Genomic DNA, 19,696 nt, shown 5'->3' with positions numbered 1-19,696 from the left:
AATTCGATATCGTTTTCACCATGCAAAAAACAATCAAGGGGTAGGTTATAGCAGATCATTTGGCTGAAAATCCAAGGAAAAATTATTATCAACCGTTTCATACTTATTTTCCAGATAAGGAGGTCTTATTTGTTGGTACAGCTGAAGATATGAATGAGCAATGCCCTGAGTGGAGACTATTCTTCGATGGTGCTTCAAATTCTTTCGAAGCTGGGATCGAACCTGTTCTAGTATCGCCTGAAGGAAAACATTATCCCGGTTCTGCTAAACTGTGATTTTTCTGCACTAACAATATGGCTGAATATGAATCTTGTATTTTTGGATTAAAAATGGCATTGGAGATGGAGATCAAGGATTTAATAGTGTTTAGTGATTCCGATCTACTCGTACATCAAACGCTTAAAGAATGGATAACTCGAGATTCAAAGATTTTGCCATATCATTGCAATTTACTGGATTTGGCAAATAAATTTAGAAGTTTGGAGTTCATGCATATTCCACGTGCGCGAAATGTTTTTGCTGATGCTTTGGCCACTTTATCTTCAATGATTCAACATCCAGATGAGTTGGTGATTGAGCCTATCCAGATTCAATTACAAGAAAAACCTGCATATTGTCTGGTTATGAAAAAATCTTCTAATGGCCGTCCCTGGTACAACGATATTAAGGAATTTCTCAAAATTGGGTCTTATCCTCCAGGTACTGATATGACTGCTAAACGTTTGTTACGTAGGTTATCATCCAAGTTTTTCTTAAATGGAGAGGTGGTATACAAAAGGACGCCAAACTTAGGCTTTCTAAGATGCGTTGATGAAGATGAAGCAGATTATTTGATGAAAGAAGTGCACAGTGGTGTATGTGGATCACATATGAGTTGACATTTATTAGCAAAGAAAATTATGAGGACAGGATATTTTTGCCTTACTATGAAGCATGATTGTGTAGTTTTTGCCAGAAAGTCCATTAAATGTCAGTTGCATGGAGATATTATGCGCACTCCCCCCACAAAATTACACAGTATGACTGCTCCCTGGCCATGTTCAATGTGGGGGTATGGATGTAATTGGAACCATTGACCCTCCTCCTTCAAACGGGCATCGATTTATTTTGGTGACAATTGAATATTTTACCAAATGAGTCGAAACTGAGTCTTACAGGCATGTGGGTAAGAAGGTGGTGATAGATTTTCTAAGAAAACACATCATTTGTCGTTTTGGCGTACCAGAGACATTAATCACCGACAATGCAAAGAATCTCAATAATGACATGGTGATGGATTGTGCGAGCAGTTCAAAATCAAGTATTGGAATTTCACTATTTATAGACCACAGATGAATGGAGCTGTGGAGGCAGCGAGTAAGAATTTGAAAAAAAATAATTCGTAAAATGACCGAAAGACATCGTGATTGGCACGAAATGCTCCCCTATGCATTAATGGCATATAGAACGTCTATTCGGACTTCTATGGGGTAATGCCTTACAACCTCATGTACGGAATGAAAGCAGTTTTGCTAGCTGAGGTCGGAATTCTTTCATTGCGCATACTAATGGAGACCAAATTAGATGAAGCCGATTGGATTAAATGACGTCATGAGTAGTTGTCTTTGATCGATGAGAAAAGGTTAAATGCTATTTGTCATGGTCAATGCTATCAAAAGAGAATGGCCCGTGTTTACAACAAGAAGGTTAAACCACGACTATTCAAAGAAGGAGATAAAGTGTTGAAACGAATTTTGCCAGTGCAAGAGAAGGCCAAAGGCAAGTTTGTACCAACTTGACAGGGCCCTTTCATTGTCAAGAAGGTATTGTCTGGTGAAGTACTTGTTCTCACAAAAATGGATGGACAAATTTTCCCTCAATCGATCAATTCGGATAAATGGAAGGCCTTCTTCTTTTTCAATTAAACATTCTATCCCTAGTTATCCTTTTTGAATTTCCAGAATAAATTATTTCGTTTGGCAACCCCTGAGAATCGCAAACCCCACACTGGGGGCAAGTTTGAGTTGAAAGAAAAGGAAAGAAAAGTTTCAAGAGGTGAAAAGTGATAGAGGAACAAAAGGACAAGAAAATTGAAGAAAAGAACCTCGGCAAAGAATAAATTGGGGCAATTTTAGTTTAATCCTAAGTAGGGTTAATATAAAGATGCGACCTTAGGTGATTTAAATACTTATAAAATATGTCTTCAAACCTTAACCTTTTCTTAGCGCCTCACCTAACCACATTACAAAAAATTAAAAGTCTTGACTTCCGTTCTTTACATCACTTTTCTAATCATATGGCAAATGATGTTAATACACCTTCATCAATTTTGCAAGGGAAGGATTGTCGCACTGATGCCATCATTTCTTAAAACATATTTCTGAGTTGATAAAGGCTATCGGCAAAATTTGTTCATTAGGTGAAAGCCCGAAAGGCACCTTCTAAAAAAAAAGAAGAAAAAAGAAAGAAAAAGAAAGAAAAAATGAAAATAAAAGAAAAAGAAAATAAAAGGTGTTGTAGCCTTAGTGAAAACCCGAAAGGGCGCTAAGGTAGGCTTTTATGAGGAACAGCGAGCATGGAATTGAATGGCTGGTGACTCAGTTCATTTGAATTTCTTTTTACGGTTGCGGTTCTATTGCCAGCATTGAATTCCAGAGGAACGATATCCAAAGAGTCAAACGTGGCATTTTGTTTGAGATCAAAGTGTTTTGGTTCATCAAGCATAAACTGTTGTGTTTACAGGTTCATTTCTTTAAAGTCAATTTTCTTTCAATAAAGGTAAATGGTAGTTTCTATGTTGCTGGGAATTTCATCATTTTGTGTAAATAAAATATTTTTTCATATGTTTCAGGGTCTTATTTATCTTGTTGGGTTTATCAAATTGCAATCCCTGTGATTTATTGAAAGTGTCCGGATACCAAATGTCATATTTGATTAGCATTGGAAGTTAAGAAAATTTGATGCAGTTCGCAGACCAAAGTTGAGTTTTTGCTGCATCTGGGAAGAACGTTCAAATACTCATGTTTACACATTTCTTGAAGGAGAGATTGATTGGATGGTGGTAGCATTATCTATCATTATGATTATTTTCTTTTTTGTAAGTCTAAATGTCCAATAGCATCACACTGGAGCAAATTTTTTAAAAGAGTTATCTTCCTCCATTAGGATCTTCAAAGTTTTACAAAAAACATTCTACAATAATTTTCCAATTTTTCGTAGGTTCGGATTTTATCTCATTGACCAATTATAGCAGCTTCGGGTTTTATTCCACTGACCAATTTTATGGCAGGTTCGGATTTTATCCCACTAACCAATTTTCGGCAAACTCGAGTTTTATCCCACTTACCAATTATCTAGCAGGCTCGGGTCTTACACCAAATTATCATCAATAAAGACCACCACAAATTGATCTAGAAAAGGCTTAAAAACCCTATGTATTAAATCCATGAGAGCAGCAGGTGCATTGGTCAATCCAAATGGCATTACTACAAATTCAAAGTGTCCATACCTCGAGTTAAAAGCAGTCTTGGGTATATCTTTCTCCAAAATTCTCAATTGATAATAACCCTGTCTCAAATCCAACTTCGAGAATACTACCGCCCCTTACAATTGGTCAAACAATTCATTGATGTAGGGCAATGGATACTTATTCTTAATAGTGACATCATTCAAGCCTCGGTAATCTATACATAACCTTAAACTCTCATATTTCTTTTTAATAAACAAGACCGGGGCTCCCCACGGTGAATTACTCTCCTTTAGAAAATCCCATTTTAACAAGTCTTGCAATTGCAGCTTCAATTCAGCCGGAGCCATTCTATATGGTATCTTAGAGATAGGTGCTACTTCCGGAGTCACATCAATCTTGAAAGCTATATCCCGTTCTGGGAGTAAAGATTCTAACTCTTCAGGAAAAACATCTGGGTAATCTTTAACTACAGGCATGTCTTCCATATTCACTTTATCACTAAGGGTGTTGATTAGACAAGCCAAATATCCCTTAGTTCCTTTACTCAACATTTTCCTAACTCAAATCTCTGAAATAAGTGCAGATGAGACTAATCTATCTTTTACATCCAATTTCAGGGTTGTCTCTCCCGGAATGCACAATTCTACTATCTTTGTCTTACAATTCAACTGGGCATTGTAACAGGTTAACCGGTCCATTCCTAGGATCACATCATATCCCTTAGTTGCTAAACTTATCAGATCGGCCAATAATTTCTGTTCTCCAACTCAGATCTCACAATCTTTATACACTAAGTTAGTGATTAGACTTTGATTTTCAGTAGGCGTTTTAACTCTCAAGTCGTAAGGTAACTTAATTGGTTTCAAGTCTATTCCACTCATGAAATTAGGGTTTACAAAAGAATGAATCACACCCAGATCAATTAAAATCTTAACTAAGTGGTAAAAAATAGGAATTGTACCTTCAACCACCTCAGTCGCATCATGTATCTGTTGGTGATCCAGTGCATAAACCCTAGCCGGTACCTTAGGTTGGCTCCTTCCAGCACTAGTCTGCTTAGAGGTTCACTTTTCTGGCCTCTAAGGGTTACCTCCCAATTTTGGTGCTTTTGAACAACCTGCGAGTTGGTGTTCGGCACTCCCACAAAATAGACATTTCCCCGACTTCCTCCAGCAATCATTCTTAGAGTGGTTGGGTTTACCACAGTACCTAAAAGTAACTTGAGGGGTCACTGCTGATCCACTAGAAGGCGCTCCCCCAGCTTGAACCGGTCCACCATGTCCTCCTCTGGATAAAGCTCCCTTAGAAGTTCCTGCAGTCCTTGTTCCTCCCATTTCTCTTCCCATTTTGGAAGGTTGTGAACTTTTACTAGCTTGTCCAGAAATATGACTAGAAAAGCTTCTCTTCCTATTGTGAAAGTCCTTAACTTGCATTCTGGCACTCTTAACCCTTTGTGCTTTCTCTAGAGTCTCAGTAAAAGTAGAGATTTGAGCTACGGCTAAGCCCTCCTGGATTTTCACATTAAATCCCTGTACAAACCATCTTATCCATTTTCGCTCATTAGTTACCAATTCAGGGGCATATTTAGAAAGTTTAGCGAACTTCCCTTCATATTCCGCTACACTAAGGGTCCCTTGTTTCAAATTGATGAAATCATCCTCATTCTTTTCTCGGATCAAAGGTGGAAGAAATTTCTCATTAAACTCTCTCGTGAAATTCTCCCAAGTCCAAGGGGTTTGGGCTCTCTCCCACTTTCCCCTTACCACATCCCACTAACACGAGTCACTCCCTCAAATTGAAAAGCAGTAAAATTCACTCGCCTATTCTCAATATAGTCTAGAGCGGCGAATATGTTGGTCATTTTCTCCAACCAATTCTCCGCTACCTCAAGATCGGGTTTACCAATAAATTTAGGCGGGCAAAACTTCAAAAATCTCTCTAGAGCTCTATCCTCTCCTCTATCTTGTCCCCCAATTTGGTTAAGTGATCCAGGACCTTGTCTTTCCGCTAAACATTCTAGGATATCAGTCATCCTATTAATGGCAGTAGCCACTTGATTTTCCTCTACATTTTCCTGTCCCTGGGTCGGTCCAGTTGCTGATCCCTGGTCATTCCCATGAGATTGGGCCTGTCTAGTCTCTCGCCCATAGCCTCGCCCACTTTTTAGTTCTTTCATCATCCTAAATGTGTCTAATGCAAGAAACAAATCAATTATGCGAGAAAAGTCAAAAACAAGAACCAATCAAGAAACGTTGGAAATAACAATAATTTACATTCACTAACATTTCAAGTTTATACAATTAGCAAGTCATGGGAGAGATCACAAAAATATAGCACGTAAGTGCCACAAGAGTACTTTTAGTCACAAAAGACTAAAATAAAAACAAATGCCTCAAAAGTAGGCCACACAGTCATGCAAAATACAATGGCCTCAGCACTTAGCATCACCCCTGCTAATCCTAACTACACTAGTCAAAAGGGTCAAAAGAGTCAATACTAGGGACCTAGTCCACAGCAGGACTACCAGGCGGAATCTTCTCCTCAGGATCCTTCTCCTGATCTGGGCTATGGACAATATCCATCACCCCATCTATCATCTCAGTGGCATCGGCCAGGATCCCGGAAGCCCGATCATAGATCTCCTCACCTAACCTAGTGAGTCGAGCGCTAGTCCTCTGGAGCTCCTCACGAGTAACCGCAGCAGTAGCCACCTCGCCCTCTAGAACCTCCTCAAGCTCCGCAATCCTCTCTCCTTGAGCACTAACCATCTGCTTCAACTCGTCTACCTCCGCCTGTAAATCTAAGTTAGTGTTCACCAACTGACGACGCTCGTCATCCAAAGCTAGCACGAGGTGGTTCGGGTAGGCGAAGGTCAACCTACACAAATATCAGGGATACCTATTGGTAGGTGAGTAACGCACTCGAGCCCCTCTACCAAGAGCGTGGTAGTAAATAGGCCTAAGAGACTCTACATAACCATTCACATGGCCATTCCCATTAGCTACTGGGGCTTCGTTTCCATTTTCCATCCCTGCAAAACAATCACACTTTTCGGGTTAGAAACTTAATCACTAGCTTGCTCGAATGTCACCTAGGGTGTGAGAGCCCGTAAAATTTTTCTTAATTTATACCATTTAATTCTATTTCTTTTCATGCATTTTTCTTATTTTATTTTACTACATTAATTTTCTGGACACTTTATAAGTGAATATAGTTTTTCCAACCATTTTTCTAGTATAAGTTAGTTCGGGTTAAATTTGGAAATGTATTAAGGACGTGGGACCCGCTAGTGTGGTAAGTGCGATAAATTTGCGACAAATAAGTGAAACGTACACAAGGGGATATTACTCTATAAGGTGCTAGGAGATAATTAGAAGTTAGCTAGATAAGTTACAATTGGTAGACAAAAGGATAAGCTTAGAACTCTAAAAGGAGCCAAGTGTCACTATGCTATTAGAAGTTGGACTTTTGACCAAGATTGGTAACTTTATTAAAATCAGATTTTTGACCAAAAGTCATTCATTTTCTTGTCTCCTTTGGCTGAAATTAGTGAGAGAGAAACCAAGAGAGTTCTTCATCTTTCACTTCAATTTCTTGCCCAAATCTTGAGTTTCAACCGATTAATTTGCAAACTACTCCATAAAACTTACTTTCCAAATTGTTTCCAAGGTGTTTGTGGAGTTATTTTTGGAGGACAAAGCTTAAGCTACCATCTTTCATAGGGAGATAAGGTGTGTTGCCAAGAACCTCTTCTTTACTTCAATTAATTGCTAATTAGTGGTTTAAAGTTGTAGTTTTGGTAGTTTATGCGCATATTTCATGGTTGGAAGTAGTATTATGGAAATTCCAGGTTAGGGTTTTGAATGACCCTGTTTCTGTCTGATTTTATTTGAGTATGTTAGATGCTGAATCAGTCTTAGGTTAAAACATGAAAGTTGTAGAAAATTTTGTTAACTAACTGCCTGCAAAATTTCAGCTCAATCGGAGTAATGTAGCCTGTGAAAAGATCGAAATACCTCTGCTTCCCTGTTTCTGTCCGAAACTGATAATCAGCTTATGTAATTGGTTAGTTTGACCGGGAATGTTATCGAATGGGTTGTTGATGTCTTCTTAATAATTATACCCTTGTATCTTAGCTTTCAAATGGCTTTGGAATTACCTGAATTGGAGTTGTGTGTGCTGAGATATGAGTGAATAAAGCAGGACTGCTAGTTGATTTTCGCAGTGAATTTTGAACTAGAAAATCTGGAGTTGTTTTGGTAAATTTGACCTAGTTAGGGTGAGAACTAGACTGAGTGGTCTTCATAAAAATTGTAGCCCTCTGTCTTAGCTTTGAAACAGTATAAATTACATCCCAATCCGATAAGCGTAGCTTTGGATGTGTCCGTTACGCAAAACCCGTCAAATCTATCTTTTGTTAAACTTCATTTCAGCACATGTTGTTAGCTTGATTTTTGTACTTATATGACTTTGAGCCTATGGAATGACTATTGAAATGAGATGATATTGTGTGTGACTTTGGGATTGATTGAGGAAAACAATGAAACCATAAATGGCTGGAAAAATAGGTAAATACAAATGGCGTTCTGCCCAAATTTTCGCTCGAGGGCTAAGTTTCTATTTGAATTTGTATATTTTCGTTTGGCAAATACTATGACCGTTTTCCATTTTAAAACATGATCCTTCTTCAATTGGAAACTCCAAATGTTTACTTACGCTTACCAAATAAAAAGGAGTGGTTTAGGGTTTTCTTGGGTATTTTGTCCTCCCTTTTTCATGGATTTCATTAAAACATTTAGTCTATAATATCTACTTAGATATGAGATGATTTTGAACCATATAAACGATCCCGAAAATAGTATTTCTCAGCCTACCTAGCTGGATTCCGACTTGCCTTTGGTTTAAGTGTTTCCATTGAAAAATTTTACAACCCTTTTGAGTTGGGTTTTACGTTTGGACTATGAAACCCTAGTTATTTTTGTCCACGGGTCCAAATGTCCTCGTTTCACTTTAAAGTCTTTTTATACGTTCCACTCATCATTTGTCGAGTTTCTTTGATTTCACCTAATTGTTTGCGCTAGATGAGCTGTAATATTTTTTCTCGTTTAATCTTAAGTTTTCTCGATGACTGAGGATAATATCCGGAAGGATATTTTGCACGTTGTTTTGCGAACATAGGTGAGTGTTCCTTATTTGTTATATTCTCCTTGACTTCATGACTTGTTGTTGTTGTTTGATAATGTGTTAAGTGTTTTCAACGATTTTCAAAACAAATTTTTTAGGCAAGCGTGTACTTTATCGCGCTCGACCTAAATGAAACATGAAACTTTAAATGATTTAATGATTAATACATTAGTTGTGCATGATGTAAGCCTTTTGGCTGAACTGGGCCCTACCATTCGTTACCGATCGACTCGAGCCTGAAGCGGACTCGGTCGGGCGATATGGTGACCCTGGGTGTGAACGTTGGTATACTCGAGTATTACCTTGTAGGTTGGTGGAGCCTGGCCAACGTCCAGGAGGGGGTGAATGAAATGAACAAACGAACGAACGAGGGGTTTTACTTACAAAATTTCATTTTCAAACGATCGGAGGAATAAGGGGAAAGGTCAGGAGAACGAAGGAACGAACGAACAAATGGCTCCTTGTGAGTATCCTTTTAATGTATGTGTTAATATCGCTTTCCATGGTAAATGTCTCTTGAATTATTGATGCTCTATGTTTAATGTATTGGATTGATTATTTGATTATGTGTTCGGAACCTCACTGAGCTTTTAGCTCATCCTTTTAGTTTTGTTTTCCTTAACAGGGGAAGGCACGCAAGGATGAGAGCTTGGTATAGACTAGCTTGGTCTAGCTCTTTGTTTTTGGTAATGGTTCTCGCCCTAGTGCTTGGCACGGGCTGGTTGTATGGTGAATTGAGAACCTTTGTATATTCGATGGTTGTATTTCCTTTTGAGATAGCAATGTATATAAGTTTCGCTTAAGTTTTGGATTTTGTTATGCTATTCCTGTGGTTGTATTCTGGATTTGATTGAAGTGAACGACTGACTCCCGGCGAGAGTTGGGCAGGCGGTCCGCCGAGCCCTTTGGTTCGCCTTAGGGGGAGGTGGGGCTGTCACATAGGGCATGCCTAACTTAGTCACTAGTTCGTCCAAATATCGCTTAAGGTATGACTTAATCATCCTATCTCAAATCTTAAAGATAGAGTTTCTAATATGCCACCCATATAGATCTCTAACCTAGCGCTCTGATACCAACTGTGACGCCTCCACTTCTCCCTAAGGCGAACCAAAGGGTATCTGTGGGATGCTTGCCCAACTCTTGCCAAGACTCAAGGCAATTCCCGTTCAAGCTTAATGAAATACCAGCCATCACGATGATATAAGTAAGAAAAGGAGGTCACTCCCATAAATAACATTTAAACTTACATCACGAGTTCCAAAATATGTCAAATATCCAATCCTTACATCAAGTTCTCAAAATACACAATAATCCAGAGTCTAACCAAGTACATTGAAAAACCCTAATACAAAAGTACATTCGAAAGGGGTTTCTCCGAGGTCTATTCCAGATCCTTTCCTATTAAGCAAAGTAAATCTACAGGATGATCAAAACGTTCGTGAGGCCAAGAACACACATGCAGGCACGTTGTTCAAGTAACAATCCCTATTTACAAGTAGAGCAATAATATTGCAATAATTAACAATTCGAACGAGAAAAGTAAACATAAACAATTCAAGGATATAGGAGCTCTCAAGAGCTATTTTCCACTTGCACGATCACGAATCTCCACGAGTTGACACTCCGTCAACCGGGTAGGTTTAGTCCGTAGAACTTCACTTATCATGTCCCCTTTCACCTTACATACCCCTGTATCGGGCCCGCCTGTCATTTGTTTGAGGCGATACTGCTCGAGTATGCCAAGCAAGGCCTTTCAATAGGTCAAGCTTATATTTTCTCATGGTTCACCAAGGAACCCGATCAAACCCATGTCGGCTCGAATCCAAGGTTAGCTAGTGAGATTTGGGCATCCCCCACTTACCACTTGAGTCGAGGAGATTCACTCTGATCGACTTATGCAGCCATAGCATAAACAAATAGTTAAACACTTCAGTTAAATTCACTTAACAAGTCACTTTAAGCAATTCAAGTACACTTCACTTAAATGAGAACGAGTGCGATAAAGTATACACTCGACTCAGCATTTTCAAAATGTTCTATTATTGATAACAATTAACACTTATATCACATAGTTCACACACTTGACACTTACCGAGTGATTCAAGTAGCAAGTACAAGCGATTGATTAGGCGTCTCCCGTGAGATCCTCTTGGAGGTCCTTTTGAGTGTCTGAGCAATTAATAATGAACTATCACTTATAAACCCCAATTATCAAGGAAGATTGTATACTTGTACAATCTAAGAAAATTTTACAAAAATAAGCCTTAATTACTCGTAAATCGAGACTCAAAAAATGGAGGTTTAAAACACAAGCAAAATCTGAAACATGGTCCATTTATGTAGACAATGTCTAAGAAACATCCAAGATACATTTGGTAGGTGATCAACAACAAGAATTTCAAAACAACAAGTCCCAATCAAGATTTAGGCATTTACTAGTCAAAAAGAGGGTTTTCAACCACTGAATCAGTTTTGAACTTCAGCCACCACTTACTCAATGCAACATATAATTGAGCATGGCTGGTGGCGTTGGAAACTATATTCATAAGGCTAAAAGTTCACAGAAGAAATCATTTTAAAAATCAGTCCACAACTAGCCCATATTCGAGCATCAAGTTGCAGCTCATGACCTGCACTCCAGTGAATCAGCGAAACAGGGCAGTCATGTTCAAACGATTGGTATGGTTCACTCAGGTGGAATCAGGGCATGTATTTTATATCAATGGAAAACTGGAAGTGTCTAGTTTCTAATGTTACTGACATCACTTGATTTCTACATCGGAGTAAAAAGTTATGACCGAAACAAAAACACTGCCATAGTAAACGGGACTCATTTCCAGCTTTGACAAATTTTCGAAAACTCAACATTTAATTATCCAAATCATGTAATTTTTTGTGGAAACCTTCCACACAACCCATGCAACATGTATACGTCATAAAAAAGTCAATTGAACCACAAAAAAAATGCACTAAGGGTCACGGCAATAACAAGGGCAGATTTGTCACTTTTGCTTAACTCTCTTCTTTTGAGTTTTCCTTCACAACCCAACGTATTTCCACTAGATTAAGCACAAATCCAACATAAATAGTATCATATATTATCGAATCAGTCCACCAAGCCATTGTGAGATTTCATAGAGCCCACACACCAAATTTCCAACATAAATAAAGCTACCCACATGAATATATGAGCTTATAAGTACAATATAACTTCCATAAGTCAAGATTTGTGAGGTTGATCATCACTTCCTTTCTTAGATGATCAAGGCAGAAATTTTGGTCCTTTTAGCTCAAGAAAAATCGTGAGAGCAAGCCGCTTTTCCTAGCTTGAGATGATCTCCAAGTGGTTAGCAAAGTGTATGTGAATTTTGAGGTGATTTGGTGAAGATTTGAAGCAAGGATTGATGAAGGAAAATGAAGAACTTTGGTTGTTTTTCTCCTTGGATGGCTGGCTGTCTTAGAGGAAGAGAGAGAGAGGTTTTGGCTGCAAATGAAGCTTCCAAGAGAAGCTAAAATGTGTGGCTCTAAATTGGTTCAAAAGTCAACTCTCTCTCCCGCGCGTACGCGTGCGTTTCGTGCTCGATTCTTCTCGAGTTTGTTTCACTTGTGTACTAAACCTCTAATACACTTGTATTCCTACTATTATTATTCACTCTTAATGGTCTAAAAATAACGGTCTAAAATCCCTCAATTAAATCGCGCGTGTAGAAACGTGTACTTCCAATTTGTACACAGTTGAGTGGAAATTTCACGAAATTCTTATAACGATAGTATTACTAACTAATACTTGAGTACTTAAACATAAAAATACCTATTTTAAGACTAGTGTATAAGTCTCCAATTTTTCAAGTTCATTGTACTCTCAAATCGATTATTGTCTCCAAACGCATATTCGCTATTCTAACTTAGCGAGTTTCCAAAAATTAAATTTTGAAACGAGTCACTTTAAAAATACATGTGAGCTATTATTCTATGTAATTGAGTAATAAAAGGTCAAAATAAAATATTCTAAGTAAATGGCCAAATAAATAATTAAATAACCTAGAAATAGGAAATTTAAATAAATAAATTTTGCGAGTCATCGCAAAGCTAGTCTGCACAGGACTCACGCCCTCGCTCGCATCCCCTGTAAGGAAAATAAAGCTAATGGAATGAGCTAAAAGCCCAGTGAGGTTCCATACATATAGCCAAATAATTAAACAAAGACATTAATCTTGTAATAACAAGTAATCCAGAAAATATTTACAATATAAAGTAATGATAATATATTCATTAAAAGGATACATGCTCACATGGAACCCTTCGTTCATTCATTCCACCAACTATTTCCTTATTCCTCCAGCATTAAAAATAATTTCATTTGTAAGTGAAAATCCCTCTATTGTTCTTGCCATTCATTCATTCATTTCATTTTTCCCCTACTGGACACTAGCCAGTCTCCACCAGATTTCGTGGTCATACTCGAGTATACCAAACATTAACTCAGGGTCACCAATCGCCTGACTGAGTCCGCTTTTGGCTCGAGTCGATTGGCAACGAAGGACAAGGGCCCAGTTCAGCCAAAAGAGTTACATTCATGTACAAGTAGTATTTAAACATTTAATCATTTAATCATTGTAAATTTCACATTCATTTAGGTCGAGTGCGATAAAGTACACACTCGCCTAGCAAAATTCATTTTTAGAAATCATTGAAAACATTTAACATTTAATCCAACATTCACAAATAGTCACATAGTCACAACAATCCACATAGTCATTGGAAACATAACGTACAAAGAACACTCACTTATTTAAGCAAAATAACATTCAAAGTTTCCTTCCGGATAATACCCTCAATCACCAAGGAACCCTAATAATAACCAAGAGAAAATATTACAGTTAAACCATCCAAAGTTTAGGTGAACCAAAGAAAATTTGAATAACTACTAGTACAAAGTACAAATATAGTTTTGGAAGTGAAAAGAGTACATTTAAACCAAAGGCCATAAATAAAATATTTGTAAAACTTATGCTCACTCGTAAAACTTTGAAATCTCTATTTGAGTCGAAGAAACGAAGAAAACGTATTTCTATTAGTCGTAAATTTCATTTTTCCAAGGGTACAAGTTTCAGCCAGATTCTAACTTATATACCTCTAAGAAAGAAGACTTGAATACCTTAAATGATTCAAGTTAGTTTCATCCTCAACCCTTACTCAAGTCGCGAGTACATCTACCTAGCCCTCGAGTGCAAATTTGGGCAGCACGCCCTTTGTATTTACCTATTTTTCAACCATTTATGGCTTCATTATTTTCCTCAATCAGCCCCCAAAATCACACACAAATAATCTCATTACAATAGCCGTTCAATACGCTAAAAGTCATTCCATTACAAAATCATGCCAGAAAAGTGACCGGAAATAAGGTTTAAGGTAAGGAACAAAATGACAGGTTTGACGTCTTTTAGCGTATTGGTCACAACCGAAGCTATGCTTATAGGATTGGGGTACAATTTATATCATTTCAAAGCTAAGACAAAGGGCTACAACTTTCATGAAGACAACTCAGCCCGGTTCATAGTTTATCTAGGTCAAATTTACAAATTACGGAACCAGAATTTCACTGTCAGGCTGGATAATAGCACTGGGTTCAAATGACAATAACTCAGGCTACACAAGTCTGATTGATGCGTTGGAAATCTAAAACATAAGACTACAACTTTTGTGTTTTGGCTAACTGCTGATTTAATATGGATTAAGGTGAAAAACGAAGCCAGAATGATGAAATGTCAAAACTGTCCGCAAAACTCTACTTATGGTAGTCAAGGGTATTGTTGTCATTTCATGTGCTACAGTACTCTGATTGAGCTGAAATTTTACAGTCAACTATAAAAAATTATTTTCTACAAATTTCATGTTTTAAGATAAGCCCAATTCGGCCTTTATCATGGCCGAATGAAACTGGTTAGAACAGGGTAGTACAAAAACTTAAAGCTGGAATTAGTACATTCAAGTGATAATCTTCTTATGCATGTATAAAACCACTACTAGCACTCCCTATCTAAGCTTATTCACATCATATTCTATCTAAACAAAAAGAAATATAACTAACCAATTCAAAACCCTAACTCACAAATGTGACGGCCCCACTTTCCCCTAAGGCGAACCAAAGGGTTCGGCGGACCGCCTGCCCAGCTCTCGCCAGGACTCGCTCACGTACTCATTCATAACTCAAGTAAAATAACGTGTATCCATAGAAAATAAATAACATATCCACTTCAACTTAATATATACATTGATGCTCAACTCCAGATACAAAGTTTCTACATACCAAAAAACAAAACTTCAAAGTTTTTACAGTTCGAGTACAATCAACCTTAGTCGGGTACTAGCGTGAGTACAAAAGCAAAACTCAAAACAACTAGACTACGCTAGTCTGTACATGTCTCATGCCTTGCTCGTACCCCCTGTAAGGAAAACAAATGGCGTGGAATGAGCTAAAAGCCCAGTGAGGTTCCAAATAACAAATTAACCATTTTAAAAGTACGAATATCAACGTAGCAAGTTAATGGCATCAAAAGTTCATAAGAGTGAACAATAATACTTCAAGTAGCAAATTTCAAAGTGAGCGAGTGTAAAAGTTTTCAGAAGAAACGATAATTCAATAAATAGTAATCACTCCAAAGTATAAGGATACGGATGGCTCTCAAGAGCCAAATTCCCATCGCATCATCAGGGCTTGATCAGGTAATAGTTGACACTCCGTCAACCTTCAAGTAAGTAACCAATCTAGTAGAGCACCACTTAACGCCAATCTCCATTCACCGATCAACCCCCTTACCGGGCCCGAACGCCAAACATGAATGAAAGTGGTAATACTCGAGTATACCGTTTTGCTGAGGAGATACACTCCACTCGACATTACTAGTTACCCAGGGTTTGTTATCTAATCAACCATGCCCTTGCCGGCTCGACTCGATTAACTAGCCACAGGGTTTCTGGAATTCCAGGCATGATATAATTCATGTGCATGTAAAGCAAGTCAAGTGAAATTGATAAACAAGAATAAATTTGGACAGGGCAAGTGCGATAAAGTACACCCTTGCTCTATCATATCACATATATCTCACGTATTCACGTGGATCAGAGATAAATAGCAAATATCGAGTTCAATCAGATATTTGGAAGCACTCACCAAAAGTAGTGCCTCTAATGCTCATGTCTGGGTGGTACTCCGGGTTTGGAGTCCAAATCTGCGATAAAAGTGGACTTGAGAACTTTGAAAATTGACTAAAGTTCGAAACTTAAGCATTTTGTTCAATAAGAATCAAGAAATTGAAATTCATTTGAGAAATAGTCGTGAAATAGTTGCTCGCTTTTCAAACAGAAAATTTTGATAACAAGTTTGCTTGGAGATGACTTTTGAGTCGAAAGTGCAAGTAAAACGGTTTCATAGCGATTCATATCATTTTCCTAAGGGTACAAGTTCGGCCAAGTCCTAACGTATAACCCTCGATAAACAAAGTAGCAAAGGTCCTCGACAGTTCAAGTGATAATCACTTCTAACCGTTACTCAAGTTGCAAGTATAGTTTTCTAGTCCTCGAGCGTAAATTTGGGCAGCATGCCCTTTGTGTTTACCAAATTTTCCAGCCATATATGGCTTCATTATTTTCCTCAATCAAACCCAAGTTTACACACAACACAAATTCATTTCAATAGCCGTTCCATAGGCTCAAGACAATACAAGGACAAAAATTCAAGTTAATAACAAGTGCAGAAATAAGCTTTAGTAAAAGACAGATTTGACGAATTTTTGCGGAAATGACACAACCGATACTACGCTTATTGGATTGGTGTACAACATATACTGTTTCGAAGCTAAGACAAAGTCCTACAACTTTCATGAAGGTCACTTAGTCAAATTTCCGGTGTAACCTGGTCAAATTCCCAAATTGCAGAGCCAACTTCCAACTATACGGCTAATTATCCGCACTGCACTAGAATGGTCATATCTCAGGCTACCAAGGTCCGTTTAAGGCGTTCTTGGATGCTTTGAAAAGCTAAGACAGATTAAAAAAACTTTCGTGTTTTGGGAAATGGCTAAATCAGCACGGATCCTTGTGAATAAACATGATAAACTGGATGAACTGACTAAAACGGAACACTGGAAACATCCTAAAACAGTGAGGGTATTTTGGTCCTTTCACAGGATACATTGCTCCGATTAAGATGAAATTTTGTAGGCACCTATAAAATACCATTCTATACAACTTTCATGTTTTAGGCCAAGCCTAATTCGGCCTCTAACTATGAGCACTAAAATCGGACAGAATGTAATCCTGAAATTCCTGAAATCTGGAATTTTTGAAATCTCAAGTCAATCCTCCCATTTTCTTGCTTCCAATTCTACCAAAGCCCCTTATATACTCTTATATACAACATATACTAAATATAAAACAAGGTTAGGCAGAAATTAATCAAACCCTAGCTTGCATATATCATCCAAGAATCATCACAACAACTTGCTTATCTTGTAATCAAGCTAAAACATGATCTAAATAACATCTTAAACCAAAATTTAAAGGAACAAGGATCATGATCAGATTTTTATACCTCAAAACAAGGCTTGGAAGAGTGATACTTCACCCCCTTTGAAATTTCTTAGTTCCTCAAGCTTCCCAACTCACAACCCACACTTTAATCGGTTTAGAATTGGATTTTCTCACTTGGTTGAAGCAAATCAAGATGAAATGATGAAACTCTTTCTCTCTCTCTCTTTCTCTCTCTATTGAGCTCGACCAAAACAGAAGGAAATGAAGGAAAATGAGCTGAAATGGAATATAATAAGACAAGACAAAAGGTTTGGCAAGAAACCATAGGTGAGTGACACTTGTCACCACCAAAGCCATCCAAATTTCTTTTTCTTTTCCTTGCATTTTGGGCCACATATTTCAGTCACATGGCTGAGGATGAGGGGGGAATATTTTGCAAAAATATCAAGGATATGTGGTAGTAAGAAAGTAGTGGTCAAGTGGTGGGTTCAATCGGTAGTGATCGATACCCGTCGGTGTGACGCGTTTTCTCTTAAATCGCGTATACTAGGGTTTTTACCTTATAATCACTAACTTATTATTATCACTTCTAGTCATATGATATTTCCTCATCCAAATGCCACTTTTTCCTACCAAATTTGATTCTCACTCCGTATCGAATAATCATACTATGAAAAAACGCGAAAACCCTAATTTGCTCTTAACTTGGAAACGAAAAGTGAAACCCTACCTCCTACGTTCATTTGCACCTATCGTGGGGTGATTGAGTAGTAAGGCTATTCTAAATTAGTAATTTCCAAATACAAGGGTATTTTTAAGAAAAACATGAGAGGTTTTACAATTCCATAAATTGAATTTAGGGTTTCAGTTGAAATATGAAAAATTTGAGGAAACGGCCAGTCACAAGTGAAACTAGGGTTTTTATTAGACTTTTAGGGTTTCTAGTCTGTTAAAACAAACAAGGTTTTAAATCCAACCCAAAGAAATAACTTTAGTATCTTCTTTTGAAACAAAATAATGTTTTAAAATAAAAATCAACTAAAGAAACCGTAATATCCTCTTTGAGACTAAACAAAAGATAATCCTAAAAGTTGGGGTATCACAACAAATCCACCACCGCAATTATCAAAACTACTAGAATAGCTATCATTAATCAAGAATCTAAGTTGCTACACAACTTAAGCAAGATTAAGGGAAAGAAATAGGATGAGTAGCCATACTACCTCACTAAGATGCTTACAAGAGATATCCTTCACCTTTCCTCCCCAAACTTTAGTACCCCAAGCTTCCTAAACTCCCAATTTAGAAGTTAATCGGTTTAGATTTCTTGATTCTTCGCTCAAATGAGCTAAACTCAAGATGAAAATGGAATTTTCTTCCTCTTGTTTTCTCCCTCAATGTCACGGTTGGAATGGCAGAAATAAGGAGCAATTGAAGTGATTTTTGGTGATAAATATAAAAGAAATTGGTTGGTCAACAACCTTGGGATGGCCGCCACTTGTCACCATGAGATTAACTTTCAAATTTTTTTTCTTTTGCTTGGTTTTCTAGTCAATATTTTCGACCAACAAGAGCTGATTAAGAGGCTGATATTTTGTACTAATATCAATAATATTTTATGGTAAGAAAGTGGTGGTCAAGTGGTGTGTTCAATCGGTAGTCAACAGTACACGTCGGTTCACACCGTTTTTCCCTAAATCGTATGTACTAGGATTTTCACTTATAATTCACTAACTTATTATTATTACTACTAATGACACATGTAATATCATCTAAAACTCACTCTTAATCACTAAATTTAATACACACTCCGTACCAATTCTCATATTATGAAAAGACGTAAAAATCCTAATTTATTATAACGATAAAAGTAAAAAGGAAATCCTTATTTCTATGATTATTTGTAGCTATTGGGAAAGTGAATGTGTAGTAAAGCTACTATAAAAGTAATAAATTCCAAATTAAAGGGAATTTTTAAGAAAAATATAAGGAATTTTTCAAGTCCTCACACTCTCTCCTCCTTAAGAGAATTTCGATCTCGAAATTCATACCTTCCGTTGCCTCAGACGACTCCGGCGCTTGTTACTTGTCTATGGCATATACCTTTACTGGTACTTTTGTTCGATTTCTTCTGTCATTCACTTGTTTCGATTTGGTTCCATTCACTTGTTGGTCACTATTCTCTCGGGGTTGTTTCTTTGGGCAATTGCTAATTTGATGATTGCCACTCCCACAAATCAAACACCTTCACCCTTTCCTCCAGCAATCATTCTCAGTGTGATTTGCCTTCCCATAGTATCCACAGGCCACGTGGGAAACCACTGTTTGGCCTTCTCGAGAAATCCCCTCTTGTCCTCTTTGAATTTCTTTTGTAGATCCTTCATCTAGTGCTCCTAATGTCCATGGTGGATGTGGTAAATGGTTCAGTTTTTACACTTTGGAGGGCGTTATCTTTGCTCTAGGTTCCCCAGGTATGCTACTAGATGCACCTCTTTTTTGAGTTTGAAAAGATTTTACTTGTGTTTTCGCATC

The 19,696-nt window shown here is 37.6% G+C and overlaps 1 protein-coding gene across 1 annotated transcript; it reads left to right on the top strand.

The window, feature by feature from the left end:
• Positions 1–329: 329 nt before the first annotated feature.
• On the top strand, positions 330–878 carry LOC113739163 (uncharacterized). Its single transcript, XM_027266407.1, has one exon. It carries the CDS (start codon positions 330–332, stop codon positions 876–878), a length of 549 nt encoding a protein of 182 aa, XP_027122208.1.
• Positions 879–19,696: the final 18,818 nt, after the last annotated feature.

Source organism: Coffea arabica, chromosome 4c (assembly GCF_036785885.1).
Source record: "Coffea arabica cultivar ET-39 chromosome 4c, Coffea Arabica ET-39 HiFi, whole genome shotgun sequence".
Lineage (NCBI taxonomy): Eukaryota > Viridiplantae > Streptophyta > Magnoliopsida > Gentianales > Rubiaceae > Coffea > Coffea arabica.
The sequence above is the reverse complement of the archived record's forward strand: the minus strand, read 5'-3'. Positions and strand labels throughout refer to the sequence as shown.